This window comes from Podarcis pityusensis (assembly GCF_964106645.2).
Source record: "Podarcis pityusensis genome assembly, chromosome: 5".
Taxonomy (NCBI): domain Eukaryota; kingdom Metazoa; phylum Chordata; class Lepidosauria; order Squamata; family Lacertidae; genus Podarcis; species Podarcis pityusensis.
In genome coordinates this window covers 70,611,695-70,628,263 of record NC_138032.1, presented here as the reverse complement: position 1 = coordinate 70,628,263, position 16,569 = coordinate 70,611,695, and the positions used below count along the sequence as shown (strand labels likewise).

The window sequence follows — 16,569 nt, the reverse complement described above, 5'->3', positions numbered from 1 at the left end:
TCGTTTTCGAGTTGCTTCGCAAGACGAATGTCCCTATGGGCTTGCTTCGCAAGACGAAAACGTCTTGCAAGTTTGTTTCCTTTTTCGTAAAACCGTTAAAACCCAAGGTGCATTGCTGGAAGAGGTGCAGTTGCGACTTGACCTCGAGGAGCAACACATTGCACGCGGTGTGGTGGCCTTTCTGAGCTTTTTAAAGAGTTTGCTGGATTTTTGAAGCTTTTCCAAAACTACTTCTGCAGCTGTTTGGTAAGTTAAACTTTTGAAACTTTTTTCGGGTTTTTTGGATTTTGGGTTGGGGTGTTTAGAATTCAAGGACTTGGTGTTGGGGAGGGGTTTGCAAGAATCTGGGAGCTTGTGTGGTTTTTTTCTGCATTTTTATGATTTTCTGTGACCATTGGGCCATGTTTATTTTTTTTTTAAAAAAAATCTGGCTTTGAATTTTTGAATTTCTGTGTGCTGGGTGGATGGGGGAACAGCTGGGGAGGGGTTTGCAAGAATCTGGGAGCTTGTGTGTCTTTTTTCTGCATTTTTATGATTTTCTGTGACCATTGGGCCATTTTTATTTTTTTTTTAAAAAAAATATCTGGGTTTTGAATTTCTGAATTTCTGTGTGCTGGGTGGATGGGGGAACAGCTGGGGAGGGGTTTGCAAGAATCTGGGAGCTTGTGTGTCTTTTTTCTGCATTTTTATGATTTTCTGTGACCATTGGGCCATTTTTATTTTATTTTTTTAAAAAAATCTGGGTTTTGAATTTCTGAATTTCTGTGTGCTGGGTGGATGGGGGAACAGCTGGGGAGGGGTTTGCAAGAATCTGGGAGCTTGTGTGGTTTTTTTTTAATTTTTATGATTTTTTGTGACCATTGGGCCATGTTGTTTTTTTTTGAAAAAAATTTCTGGGTTTTAAATTTCTGTGTGCTGGGTGGATGGGGGAACAGCTGGGGAGGGGTTTGCAAGAATCTGGGAGCTTGTGTGGTTTTTTTTGAATTTTTATGATTTTTTGTGACCATTGGGCCATGTTGTTTTTTTTTGAAAAAAAATTCTGGGTTTTGAATTTCTGTGTGCTGGGTGGCTGGGGGAACAGCTGGGGAGGGGTTTGCAGGAATCTGGGAGCTTGTGTGGGTTTTTTTTGAATTTTTATGGTTTTCTGTAACCATTGGGCCATGTTGGTTTTTTTTGAAAAATTTTCTGGGTTTTGAATTTCTGTGTGCTGGGTGGCTGGGGGAACAGTTGAGGAGGGGTTTGCAACAGTTGGGGAGGGGTTTGCAACAGTTGGGGAGGGGCTGGGGGAACAGTTGAGGTTTTTGAAGACTTTGGTGATTTTTAAAGCTTTCCCAAAACTTCTTTTGCAGCCATTTGAGGATTTTGAAGACTTTGGTGATTTGCAGCCATTTCGTAAGTTAAACTTTTAAAACTTTTTTTGGGGTTTTTGGATTTTGGGTTGGGTGTTTGGAATTCAAGGACTTGGTTGTGGGTTTGAATTGCTGATTTTTTTTTTCTTTTTCTGAGTTTACAAAGGTAACAGCTGTGCTGCCATGGGACCCAAGAAGACTGCTGCTGCTGTGGAGGCCGGCGAGAGGAAGAAGGAGAAGGTGACGCTGGAGATGAAGAAGGAGATCATCCGGAAGCACAACGGTGGAATGCGTGTGACGGACCTCGCCAGGGAGTATGGCAGGAACCCATCGACCATCGGGACTATCCTGAAGATGAGGGAGAAGATCCTTGCGACTGATGCAGCCAAGGGAGTCACCAGGATCGTGAAGAACCGCCCAGCTGTTCTGGAGGAGGTCGAGAAGTTGCTGCTCATCTGGTTAGAAGAGAAGCAGCGTGCAGGGGACACAGTGACTGAGGCCGTGATTTGTGAGAAGGCCAAGGCCTTGCACGCAGACCTCATCCGGGAACAGCCAGGAACCTCGGCCGAGCCAGAAGTCTTCAAGGCAAGCAGAGGCTGGTTTGACCGGTTCAAGGCAAGATCCGGAATCCACAGCGTGGTCAGGCATGGAGAGGCTGCCAGTTCTGATGTTCCTGCGGCTGAAGACTTTGCCTTGGAGTTCCTGGAGGTTGTGAAGACGGAGGGCTACGTTCCACAGCAGGTCTTCAACTGCGACGAGACCGGGCTGTTTTAGAAGAGGATGCCCAAAAGGACTTTCCTCACACAGGAGGAGGCCAAGTTGCCTGGCCACAAGCCCATGAAGGACCGTCTGACCCTGCTCTTCTGTGCCAACGCAAGCGGCGACCTGAAGATCAAGCCCCTGCTGGTGTACCACTCGGAGAACCCACGGGCCTTCAAGAAACACAAGGTCGACAAGGAGCGGCTGAGTGTCATGTGGCGATCCAACAGCAAGGCTTGGGTCACACGTGTGCTGTTTGTGGACTGGGTCAATCTTGCCTTTGGCCCTGCTGTCAAACAGTACCTGCTGGACAACGACCTGCCGCTGAAGGCTTTGCTTCTGATGGACAATGCTCCTGCTCATCCTAAAGGCCTTGAGGTGGACTTGTTGGAGGAGTTTAGCTTCATCAACATCATGTTCCTGCCGCCTAACACCACGCCACTGCTCCAGCCGATGGATCAGCAGGTCATCGCCAATTTCAAGAAACTCTACACCAAGGAGCTTTTCAGGCGATGCTTCGAGGTGACTGATTGCACCACCATCACCCTGCGGGAATTCTGGAAGGACCACTTCGACATCGTCACCTGCTTGAAGATGATCACCACGGCCTGGAAGGGGATCAGCCAGAGGAATTTGAATTGCGCTTGGCGCAGCCTGTGGCCGGACTGTGTGGCACCAAGTGACTCTGATGCACCAGAGTCGACAGTGGTGCAGGACATTGTTGCCTTGGGGAGGACCATGGGCCTGGAGGTCACAGAGGAGGACGTCTGCGAGCTGGTGGAGGAGCACGACCACGAGCTGACCACCCAGGAGCTGGTTGAACTGCAGTCAGAGGTTGCGCAGGAGCAGGCCTCGCTGGAAGAGGAGGAAGCAACTGAGGAACGGCTGTCCTCCAAAGAACTGAGGGACATTTGCCAGAAGTGGAAGGAGGTGCAGGCTTTTGCAGAGCGGCACCACCCTGACAAGCACGTGGCACATGACCAAGCGAACATTTTTGATACGACGGTCATGTTGCCTCTCAGGGAGCTGCTGAAAAGGCGGATGAAGCAGCAGACCATGGACAGGTTCCTCAGCAAGAAGCAAAGAGTGGAAGAGGAACCTTCTTCGAGTGGTCCCCCAGAGTCTTAGAAAATGTAATGTACCCTTTTTTGATTTTTAAATGTTTTTCCTGTCATGTTTAGAAACTTAATTTATTGTTCCTTCAATTTTTGATATGCTCTTTAAAGTATGTGTGACTTTAAAGAGCAGTTAATAAACTCTTGTTGTACCAAATTTGGCTTTGTTTGGACTTTTTTTGACCATAGGAACGCATTAATTGAATTTCAATGCATTCCTATGGGAAACCGTGCTTCGCAAGACGAAAAATTCGCTAGACGAAAAAACTCGCGGAACGAATTAATTTCGTCTTGCGAGGCACCACTGTATATAAACTAGGTGCCAAATGGCTTCTTAAACCAGCGTTATAGTCACCAACGCGAAATGCCTAGTTGCCATTAGGGGGGGCCAGATGGCTCGCAAGCCGTATTTTCCAACTTTTGGGTTCCTGAAATTTGTTCTGATTGTGCAGATAACATATCACAAATAGAATTGTACAGGATGTGTTGCTAGTGTGTGAAAACGGGCAAGATCCAAGGATGCCCAAGCATGCATCTCCAGATGGTGGAGACATCAGACTCTATCCTGGCGTCTGGGCATCTTTACTTGATTGCAAGTGGCCGATATCTAAGGGCAAAATGCACCTGGCGAATTTTGAATGCTGTTTGCAATATATTGCAGGTCAAAAATTATGAAACCAATATCATGACAGGGACTTCAAACTGGTTTTAGATGATATATGGATATATTGCCCAGCCCTATTTCTAAGCCACATTTCTATTCTTTGTCTCAATGAGCCCTTTGACATCTGAAGACAGCAGAGTTTGAAAGTCTTCCTACAAGGAACATATTTTTAAAAGCTACCTACTGGGGTGCTGTAATTTGGGAGGTGGGCTCTCTCTCACACACACAAACATACACACCTGGGAGTTCACTAGTGCTAGGCTGTTAATGCCACCACATGGAAGTCTCTTGCCAGGTGGTGTTTTAGGCAGCTGCTGCTGCTGCTGATCTTTTCAACACATTGTCGCTAACTTTAATGACTTGTTTTCTCCCCCCGCTCAGCAAATTACTATTTCAGGGGGATCAACAGCAGAGCAATAGAAGGAGGAAAAAATGAGAAGCAGCCTCCTTTATCTGGCTGCCAGAATGCCATGAATTTTTAAGCATCCCAGTTGAAGACAGACACTTTATAGCTGAGACAGGGGTGTTATTTATTACAGGGCATATATTAAGAACTATTTGGGCTGGTAACACGAAGTCTGTTTGAAGCACATGGGAAAGGAGTGCTGCTCTTTCCCATTTCTCCTCTCTCCTGATATGTTTCTCTGCTCTTATACAAGGCATTATCAGAGAAACTGTGACACTGGATAAATGGAGGCAACTTCTGATACTGCAAATGGAGTGTTCGGCTGCACTCCTTAGTTCATAGGTTTCCCCAGCTCACTTTGCAGCACCAGAAGTTGCCCTCACCTTTATTCTGTGCTGCTAAGAAGCCAAAGCAGCTACAGATTCCTTCTCCAGTCAAGCACTAAGATAGTAAATAGTACAACTGGATAGGGTTCCCCCCAACTCATGACTTGCATAGATTAAAAGGCATATACCTGGCTATGGCCAAGCTACTCCTGTGAAGATGAAAAAGAAGAGGAGGAGGAGGAAGAAGAAGGGACCCTAAAGCCTAGCATAAGATATATGCCACTTCACTGGAGACTCAACTCTTGAGGTACTGAACTGAATCAGTGTGCATGCACAGCTTGGAAGAAAAGAAAAGATCTGTTCTGCTGCAGTTTATAGTGGGAAGGAAAATACAATAAGCTATACCAAACTGAAAGCAGTCATCATTCATTCCTCCACTCCCCTCTCTCTCCCTCTCCCCCCCCCCACACACAGCTAGTGGTCTGTGGTCCTGCATTTCCAATATAGCAAGATTGCTATATAGCAAGAGTGCTATCATTGGAGTCCTGTCATGATGTGTACCCAACCAAGCTACTCGTTCTGAGTTTCAGAAGAGCATTCAGCATGGCAAGAACATCCCAAGAGAAGCCCTGCTGAATCATAGCAATGGCCCATCTATTTCAGCAACTCAGAGCGGCCAACTAGATGCCCCAAGAAAGTGTACAAGAAGGGCATGCAAGCAACAGCGCTCTCCTATTTATTGCTCCCCAACAACTGGTTTTCAGTAGCATACTGCCTCTGAACCAGGAGGTTGCATCTGACCACTGTGGCAAATAGTTGCTGACAGACAAAATTCATGCACCTTCTTGTCTACTTATAGTCAGCTGCTCAGTGCAAGATTTCCAGGTCACCATCGCTATATAAAAGCAGTGAAGAAGCAGCTGCAGCCATTAAAAATAAATAAATCCAAAGACACAGTACCACAGACAGCGACAAAGAAATATTTGCCTAGCACTAAAAAAGGACCTCAAAGTTGGTGCCAGATGAGCTTCTCTGGGGAGTGCGTTCCAAGCGTGAGAGGCGGCAAGCAAGGCCCTCTCTCTCAGTCTCCACACCAAGTAGCAGAGGGTGGGGTGGAGTGGCAGTGCTTACCTGACCTCCTGATAGTGGAGTCACTGCTGATTACCAGGAAATAGAGTGGGAACAGCAGAGACCTCCAGTAGGTCTCAATGAACACGTCTCATTCTCCCAGGGTCAGATTCTACCAAATTCCCCATCTCTTTCCACTCCTCCCCACCAGACCTCTCCCTCCAAGATGTATCCACAAGGCTGATGAGTGACAGTCAGGAGGTCAGGTAAGCACCCCCACCCCAAGCCACCATTCACAACCATCCCACACCAGTCTGATCCCAAATGGCAAGAGGATCGAAGGGATTCTTCCTGAGCAAATGGTTTAGACAGGGTTATGTGAAGCCTTTTCTAGCTCTACAATATCCATTTTGAGACAGGGTGAACCATAGACCTGAATCATAGACAGTATGGCAGATGTGGCTGAATTGTACATTTCCATAAAGTCATTACAATTCTGGCAGCTTTATTTCCAATCTCTTTCCTAAGTACCCCTGGCATGGAATATGCCATTTTCAAAAGCTACCATGCGCTGGATTGACGTTTTCATTGGGCTATCCACCATCTTCCCAAGATCTCTTTCCTGGTTAGCCAGTGCCAGCTCAGTTACTATTAGACAAGAAATGGTAAATGAGAAAATCAGAACATTTCTGATTCACACTGTTCATTTTTCATACAGATATGCCACCATAAGGCACTTTATGTGCAAAAAAAAAAGAATAGATTTTATTGTATAATGGAAAATGCATGTTTCCCAGAATATGGTAAATAAATATAAATCTTCACAGAAATGGATGATTTTGCAAGACACTTTCACTATGTGGAAAGCTCTCTTATTGGGGCTCTATGTCTCTAGCAGTGGCAATACCAACTAGCCTTTACTTCATTGTTGACAACTGCTAATTGGGTGACAGAGTTGTTCCGAATTTACTTACACCTTATAGTGAGCCAGATCACGCCACCTTCATATCCAAGCAAAGAGTTTTCCCAGTTCCTACATTTGAAGTTAGGAATCTGAAGTCAACAACAATTGCCATCCTGGGACAATTATCACATTGCTCCCATTGCAGCTGGGAAAACCAGGAATCTTCTAGTTGTTACTAGATACAACAACTTCTGACCATTAATGCAATTGTATTGAAGTAACTAACACAAATAGCAGCTAAATCATCTCCCGAGAATCAAACTTTGAATTTCTTCCCTTAGTGTAAAGTTTGTTCTTAATTACAGAATTTTCCCACATGGGTGAGAAAGGATGATTAACTGAAGGGCATTAACTAGAGTTGTGCTCTTGTTGCTGTTATTTTAATCCTAAAAAAGTGGTACCTCAGGTTACAGGTGCTTCAGGTTACAGACTCCGCTAACCCAGAAATAGTATCTCAGGTTAAGAACTTTGCCTCAGGCTGAGAACAGAAATCGCGTGGTGGCGGTGTGGCAACAGTGGGCAGCCCCATTAGCTAAAGTTGTACCTCAGGTTAAGAACAGTTTCAGGTTAAGAATGGACCTCCAGAATGAATTAAGTTCTTAACCTGAGGTACCACTGTATGTTGGTATGAACAAAATGAAAACCTTCTGAAAAATCCTGACAGGGGAGAATATCCATAAAATATTCAGGAGCAGTTGTTACCAACTTTACTTACCTCACAAAGTGGCCAAAGTCCCTTCCCCCCTTGCTTTTTCTATTTTATTTTATTCTTTTTAAGATGCAGGCTGCTTACAGCAGCACAAGGCTCTCCCTGCCTCTTTATGCCATTGCACTTCCCAGAATGCCTCGGGAGCAACAGCCTGCTGCATCACATTGCTCTTAGGGCATTTAGGCAGGTGTGGCTTTTCGGAAGGGGCATGGGGCTTCTCACAGGAGGGAGGGAAAAGCGCCAAGAAGCGCAAAGAAGAGGCAGTCTCAGGTGCTTCCTAGAGTAAGATGCTTATTTAGCTCAGGACGCTTATTTAGCTCAGCTTGTTTTGTCAGGAGGTGTGGACGCTTGTAAACTTGCTGAACCTCAATAAAAACTTATTCGGTACAACTGATCTTTGAAAGCTTCAAAAAGGCTGTTATCTCTGCAACGAATAATGTTCCCACCACTTCCTGCACTTTCTGGTGAGAGCCAGTAAGGCAACCAACAAACCTCATCCATTAATTTCTCTCTCTCTCTCTCTCTCTCTCTCTCTCTCTCTCTCTGTGTGTGTGTGTTTAATTCAAAATTCCAGTAGTTCCACTGAAGGATGAATTCATACGGAGCCTTTTCTCACACATTAACCATATTAATCACTCAGCTGCCTGAATGTGGCAAAATGTTTCTCCTAGATCATCAGCCAGGCACCATGCATGACCACAGAGTTCTAGAGTTGAAAGGGACCCAAGGGCCATCTAGTCCAACCCCCTGCAATGCAGGAATCTTTTGCCCAACGTGGGGCTTGAACCCATGACCCTGAAAAAAAGAGTCTCATGCTCTAAGAGTTTTGCTACTGCTGAACAGATTGAGTGAATTCTAGCATTATGGAAAGGAGAACTGAAAGTGAGACAACCTATTAAAGATTTTAAGATATAATAACCACCAGTGGAAAAACTTGTCCAGGGTATCACAGGCAGAAAAAAAAGGCCTCAGATTCGGGCTAGTGATGAAGTTAGCCAGGGATTACATCAACCCTTCTCTGGGAACCCACTGGTACTCAAGTAAGCAAAAAAGAAAGGGGAGAAGAAATAATAGTTGAGCAATGACCGAAAGACTTACCCAAGCAGACCCACTCCGAGAACAGAAGGGCAAGGAAAATGATCTTGGCAGAAAAGTGACACTCCATGGTTCCTAAAATAGGAGAACAGAGATCATTATCGTTTCAGTCCTGCTTTATTTAATTAAATCAAAGTGCACTCATGCCATCAAGTGAAACTTAGGATCACACCTCGGAATGTATTGAGGCAGAAGAAAAAATGGACTCAAAAGTAGAGCACAAAATGCACATTAGTTATGTGGGGCAAGAGAAAGGCAAAACAGGACCCCTCCCCCCCCCACAACTTTTCAGTAAGATTTAGAATGAACTATTGAAGTGCAAAGCCAGGCACTGATCCCAGTAGGTATGTTTACATGTGTGTGCATCCTGCTTCCTTGCCTGCCTCATGTTGCTGCATAAGAGGCATTGCATCCATTACTCTTAAAACACACACACACACACACACATACTGCTGTGTCAGCAAGAGATATGTTTGCTGCTGAAAGGGGAATAAAAGCTTCTCACCCAACAACCAAATTTAGGGGATGTGCACCAACCCACAGGGCAGTTCTCAAGAATCCATTAGAACACAGGGTAGAAATTGTTTGATTGAGGGCCACTCTGTTATACACTGGAGTTTCATGATGGACTGTGGATGATAGCAAAATGTGCAAGGCATAGAACGTTGGCTGCTTTGGTAGCAAATATTGAAAAGTCTGAACTGATGCAGCTGTGAATAATGAATATTATAATTAAAATTGCATTTGCAGAAGAGTACAGCTAGCCTGGCTTCCAGCCTAGGCACAGACAGCACTGAAATTGTGCTTCCAGACTGTGTCAGTGATCTCCACCTAGAGATTGATAGGAGCAATCACACTTTATTAATCCTGTTAAATTGTTCCGAGGTCTTGAATACACAGATTATGAGGTGTATGCAATGCAACCTTGCAGGATTACTCAAGTAGCTTTGCTTGTTCTCAATAGAAGTGGATAAATTGGTGGATGTCTTCCAGGGATCTTCCCTGCCCTTGTCTATTCATCCAATTCAAGGTGTGTGCGAGGCCAGATAGCAAAAGCACAAGCCTTACTAAATTCAATGAGCATTGAATAAACAGGAAGAAAAACCCATTCGTTTCAATGGGGTTTGTGCAAAAGAAATCCTAGTGCACTGCACTCAGTAGAGGGTACATCATTAGTGCTAGCTGCTTCACAACCTGAGCACAGCTGTGATGTGCCAGGAAGAACATTAGCATGCAAACCAACACAAGCGTCCCACTATGGCTCCAGGAAAATCACAGGCATAGATTATTTGAGCACACATTTCCTTACACTGCTGGTGGTACAGGAGACAGAATGAATTATGGCAGCGCAATGTTTAGAAGCATCAAGTTGCCGTGGGTCTATAATGTTTCCCCAACAATAAAAATCAGTCAAAAGCATCTCACTTCCAATAAAGAAAGAAAAGCAAGACTCCAAATCACAAGGAATTACCAGGTTTTTGGTTTGTTTCGTTTTTTTTAAAAAAATAGACTAAAATTATAATGCAAGATCCATTTGGTAGACGTTGTGCCTATTATACACATAAACTTATTCACTTACATAATATAGTTTTATTGAAACCATATGGTTTTACTGAATGGTCTGAGTCCCTCTTCCTGGTGTGGCCTCAACGTAGTTTTGTCATGAATCTGCACTCTCCATTTATACGTCCATATTACTGAATGGATGGGAAAGCATGACAAACTGGATGGGAAGGCATGACAAACAACTACTCATACTTCACAAACTTCACATAATTCCCACCACCACCCCACATTCATTGATCTATTCTCCCCCTCCCCAGTTCTCCATATCCAATTGATACAACAATATTGGCATCAGCCATCCCCATTTTGTTTTAGGGAATGAATTTTGTTAACATGGTGTACAGACCAAGACCATCATGTTGTCTCTGGCTGTTATTTAGCGCACCCACCCACACAATCATAAAAATAGGGCATTAGTAAATAGATGTCTCTGTCACTTCCACGATGCTTTCAGATAGCATGGAATTCTGTGCTGAACTCCTGTGATCATTTTTATCTTACGGACCAGAAATTCCAAGCTCAAGCGGTTACCCAACAAATGATTATTCACCCCAAATTCTAGTGGAATAGAGCTGCTCATGAGTATATGGGCTTCTGGGGAGCAGGGATAATTAGTTGTCAGAACACTGGTCCTTGACAGAGTCTGGGGCACCAGGCGACGTAAGCCCTCAGTTTAGGTCTCGTGGATGCTGGAACAACACAAGACTTTCTACTTCCAAGCTCCTATGAACAATCTTACATATTATGCTGTGCATTTTCACTGACTCATCATCCTGCCCTGATTCTTGGACCGTGCTTGCTTAGGCTTTATTGTGCTTTGACCCCAGCTACACCTAGACTCTCCTCAGACCAATGCCATTGTGTTTCTGACCACAGGCTGCTGTTGAGAGTCCTGACATGGTCAGAGTACGAAAGGCAGACTCAACTTTGGAAGCAAGAAACCATTTGGATGATAGAACTCTTCACCAAGGAGGTGCATTTGTTTTTTTTTTTTGTTTTTTTTCACCAAGGAGGTGCATTTGATGCTCCAAAAAAAAAAAGCCAACTGTGTCTCCAGCCCAGGAAGATGCTGAAAGCCCAGTCCTCAGTTACAGCTTGCAGGATTTGGAGAGAAAGAAAATTCCACTCTCCACCCTCGCCCCTTGGTGCATCTTTTAAAAGCAGTAAAAGCAGAAAAGCAATTTACATTATTTACAAAGACAGAACCAACAGCATCCCTTTTAGCCTTGTGTTGTCTATTCTAAACAAATTACTTACATTATGCAAGCAGTTCTTTAGAGTTGCTTGTGATTTCTGCACTCATCAATGTTTCAGGTTTCCACCCAGGTGATGCTTCTTTCCTTTTTTTCTTTTTAATGGCATGGTGTTAGGAATGGGGATTGTTGGATGACATTTGTTATTACTGTGATTTCCCAAAACTATGGCAACAAGTCCTAAGAAACCTGACGTTAGGTACATGATGCCACAATAGCTTTAAGACTTTGCCCCCCCCCCCCAAGAAAGCACACCACAGCAACGGCACATGCCTAAATGCTTTTGAAATGGAGGGTGTTGTCAAAAGTAGGTTATGATATGGTGCACAGGGTGGGCAGGTCAGCTCTCCAAAGAAACAAGAAAAATCAGAAATTCAGCTTAAGCAAATGCAAGCCATTTATGTGAACTCAAGCAGCTTCATAGACCCCACTCCGCAAGTGGTATCTTTAGTCTGAATCTGAAATATTTACTAAATTCCGGAATAATATATTGAATTCCAAGGTTACATAGTCCCTGATCAGTCTTGGATGTAAAGACACGCTTGCCACCCATAAGATAGGTTTCCAATCCATATATATTTTTATTTATCATTTACAACTGCAATATTTTGACATAAAAATTGTATACTGCTCATGTTACTACTGTGTCCTCTACCAGACAATGCCAATTACCAATTCAAAGGCCCGCTTGCCATGATGAAGTATTAATTCAGGCTAATCTGTCCTCTTTCTGACACCAAAAGGAAATAATCTTCCTGTGGAACATTGTCAAATTATTTTTTTACAATATGAGGGAGAAAGTGCAACATATGGTGAGGAAGCTATTATGGGATGATTCTAGCTTCAGGTTTTACAATGACAGCCATCCAGGACAGTGTTTACAGAGGGTCTGACCAGAGAAGTTTAAAAGGCTTGTAGTAATTAAGCTGCCTCTCTTATTTTAAATGCTATTATTACTGAACCACCCATTTTTGAGATGGGTACAAGACTTTTAGTTCATGCTGGATAATTCAGACAATATATATATATATATATATATATATATATATGAATTTTGATCCCTGTACAAGGTGTGCTGTTACTACTAAGAAGTCCAGTAGAAGCCAAATAAACCCGGTATGTGAAATTTAAGTAATTCAACCAGTCACCTACTCAGGGCCAGCTTTTGTATCCCCGCCCCCATCCCTTATTACAGGGACACACTAGAATCAAAGGAGCCTTAACAAATGAGTGTGCCTTTAAATTTGCTGCCCCTCCAGCTAAAATAGACCCTTGCCAGTAAAAATGGGCTCAGGCTGAGTAATAAAGTAAAGCTATGGTAGATTAACCTATTTATTAAAGACTGCATGGAAATGATATGTGGACAGCCGTACAAGGTCCTTCCTATGTATGGACTTCCCCCGACTTCTCCACTGTTGAGCATTGAGTTTACCATATACAGGATATAAAATTAAGGGAGAACTTAATTTCCTGCCCATGTTATTATGGGGGGGGGGGGGAAACATGGTGGTGCAAGTTCACATCTGATGAACCACTAGTCTGAACCCATGCCTACTAATTGCCAGAGAGCATTCTGTTAGAGATTGTTTTACTTCTCGGTTGAATAGTGTAGCAAGGCCAGGATCAAGTATCAGTGTGACAAACTTTCTTCTGCAGAGATCAGTTTACCAATGTGTCCAATTACATCTAAGCCTCTGTTCTCTGCTTTCAGGTCTCTGCTACCAGATGTCAGCTCTCCCTCTCAGGAAAATTCTGTCTCTTCACGTAATAGAAACATGGCCATACAGAACACCCCTGGGGTTTTTTTTTAATACAGTGTTGGGTCAGCTTATCTACCTGAGTCTGTGTCAGTCTGAGGACTGACCCACTGACTGTATTATTATGTTCCTTGCATGAGAACGATCAAGGTGATCGTAGATTACTAGTCTTAAATCTTTTATAACCACCTAAGGTTATATTAGCCACAATGGAAATCAGCAGTAATTCCAAAAGCCAAGGAATGGCTGATTTAAGTTTACTCCATGCTTTGTAACATTTTAGCTAATGCTAATAAAGGTATTACTCTATGGTTACTTGGACCAACACAGCTACCTGTAATTGAAGGCAATACAGATTGTTTGGTAACTTGACCCATAACTGAATGTGGAGTAGGAAAATTATAGGGAATTTTGGAATGTTGTAATTATTTTACTTTTCTTTTATTGTAAATCCTGTTTTATGGTTCACATGGTGCACATTTTGCACATTTGTGCTAGATGCAGTATTTTACCCTAAAATGTTATGAATTGAGATTTAGGCTACAATTCTATGCATGTTTACTTGGAAAGAAGCTTCATTTAACTCAGACTTTCTTTTGAGTAAGCATAGATAGGATTGTGTTATTATAAGCATTTATTTATGTCTTTAACACTTTTTTTTAAGAGCTGAAATTGGAGAAAAATAGACACTTGTTTTATATTTATTATACATGGATAGAAACAAAATATTTTTGCAGTGTCAAGATTTTGAAAAAGTATCTCAAAACAAGAAATTTGGGGTGTGATTGGTTGTGTTGCTAAGATTTTGTGTCTTTTGTTGAGATGTTACCTAGTTACTAACCATCATTTTCTACCTGCCTTAAAACTAAGTAAATTTCAAAAGAAATTGAAAGTAAGAGTCAGGAAAGACACTTTCATTTGGGTCTGAATGATACCCAAATCATAATTCTTGGTAGTAACAAATTGCCATGCAGGGTAATCAGAAACAAAATTGATATTGATAAATAAGCTTTTCTTCCTCGCAGTAGGTGGTTTATTTTAATCTAATGAGTTTTGTATTTTCCGAGCCTTCATATTCCATGATGAAGAGCCGCCTGTACTGGAATTACGAAGTACTTTGAAATATTGTAATTTTATGGCTCATTTTGTAAGGACTCTTGGAAATGAGATTTGTTCCCAGTGAAGAATCTCACCTCCTACCCCCACCGCCCATAGTGATTAAAAACGGTCCCTTAATAAATATAGTTCACTGGCACTTCATATAGAGGATAAATATGATATTACAGAAGTATGACTACTATTCTGCAGCCATGATGCCAAAAGCTATTACAGACTTGGAATAGTCGCTCAGTAACTTTAAGGTGTTATTTGTGTGGCAGAACTCTGCATTTAAGAAGCCTGGCACCTCCACTTCAAATGGATATCAGACATTTCTGTGTTGCAAAACGCCTCTCAGTTATGCTGCCAGGTGAAATAGATAGTAGCTTTGGGCCAGATGAAACAATGGACCAGGTGGACTCAGTGTAAGGCAACTTCATGTTTGGCACAATGATCCTACAACTACACAGGTGGTGTTACTTTTCTTGGGGAGTGTGTAGACTCCCACAAAGTTCCCAGCACCACCTTTTGGATTGCATATGCACACTGCCACTCTGGCTTCACTGAGTTGTGCATCTGCCGTATTGTCTATACTCTGAATAGAGTGATTATTTCTCTCTCCTATCTCTTTTTACCACGGGGTAAAATCACAAAATGGCCACACAGGAGATGAAGCTAATAACAAAATGGCAGCATACAGAGCCAGAGTTTACCATAACCAGATGGCAATTACTTGCACAATTTTATATTGTAATTTAACCCCTCTTTGGGAATTCTTTGCCACAGCAATTTCCATGTGGCAAGGAAATAGAGTTCCATAGTCCATTTTCCTCAAAGCTTAAAGACTGACATAGTCTCTGGAGACATTGTGACTCAGCCTCCCCATTCTCACCAGGATTTGCTGCACCAGAGGCTCTAAAGCAGGCTTTTTAAATTTTTCATTCTCCCTCCCCTGCGCATGCTGCTCAAAATATTTTTGCTCATCTCCTGCCATTTCCTCTCTCCTCCTTTCACACTTGTACAGTGGTACCTCGGGTTACAGACACTTCAGGTTACATACGCTTCAGGTTACAGACTCCGCTAACCCAGAAATAGTACCTCGGGTTTAGAACTTTGCTTCAGGATGAGAACAGAAATCATGCTCTGGTGGCGCGGCGGCAGCAGGAGGCCCCATTAGATAAACTGGGGCTTCAGGTTAAGAAGAGTTTCAGGTTAAGAACGGACCTCTGGAACGAATTAAGTACTTAACCCGAGGTACCACTGTATTCTGTTCCCCTCCAAACTGCCTGCTTCTCTCCTCCCTGCTCCTTTTACATTCACTTCTTCCTCCTGTAACAGCTTTTTTCTCCCATTTCTCACTATTCTAGCCCCAGTTGTTGTTATATTATTATTATTAATATTATTATTATTAGTAGTAGTAGTAGTAGTACTGTAATATTTTACCTGTCATTCAAAAGTTTTTCTGGTCCTTTCCCTTTAGAAAAGGGGGATCTCATTTTCTCTCCCCCCCCCCAACCCAAATTTTTGTTGTCTTCCAGATCATTTTATTTAGCATGTTGGGAGTTGCTGGTGCTAGCAAGTGGGGGAAACAAGGAAGCCCTGGATGGTTCCTTGCCCACTGTTTGAGAAACACTCCTTTATTACAAAAAGAAGCCACCTTCCTAACACACAAAAAGTCCACTCTTCTTTTCACTTTATGGAACATTTTTAGGTTATAAGCAAAAATTCAGAGCAAAAAAGAAAATCCTATGAAATGGCATGTGATGGGGGGGGGGGGGAAATGAGCAACAATGCATACTGCCTTACAAGTGCACTAATTTAGGGGGAAAATGTTCTGGTTTTGCTCTTGTAGTACTTTCCATGAATAAAGACTCATTCAGTTGAAGTCACTGCTAACGCTCCCATTGACTTCAAAGTGATAAGGCTTTCCCTGTCACAATAGATTTGAGAGACTTCTGGTCAAACACCCCCCCCCCCCCCCACAATCTATATAGGTTTTCAGGCAATCAAGGAACATCAGCTTTTGTGTTGGGCTTATGAAAACAGATTTTGTAAGCCTCTGTGGGAACCCATCTTTTTAGGTCTGAAAGTCCTTAGTCCAATTCAATATATACATGATGGAATAGTGGCTGCCATGTTCCCTTTTAGCTATATATTCTTTGCTCAGACTCACAAAGGGAAACTAACTTCATAATGGTTTTGGAATAGCACAGGGTGGTTAAACAACCCAAGAGTGATATCTGTCCCCCAAGAGGCTTCTGTGACCCTGCAAGACCCTTCCACAATGTGTCATTTTAATTTATTATTATTATTAATTAATGATGATGATGATGAAAATGGCTGAGCCTATGGGTCCCCAGCTGTGATACTGTGGTGCCAAAAGGGTTTTCCACCTCAACTCCAAGGCAAATAAAATAAAATAAAAATCCATTTCTTTTAC

The 16,569-nt window shown here is 42.8% G+C and overlaps 1 protein-coding gene across 1 annotated transcript in view; it reads right to left on the bottom strand.

The window, feature by feature from the left end:
- CDH23 (cadherin related 23) overlaps positions 1 to 16,569 on the bottom strand; it is a 412,975-nt gene that overhangs the window by 381,101 nt on the left and 15,305 nt on the right. The window contains exon 2 of the mRNA XM_081004664.1: positions 8,459 to 8,530. Coding sequence (XP_080860790.1) covers positions 8,459 to 8,525 — 67 coding nt within the window. The 5' untranslated portion in view covers positions 8,526 to 8,530. The remainder of the gene's footprint in view (positions 1 to 8,458; positions 8,531 to 16,569) is intronic.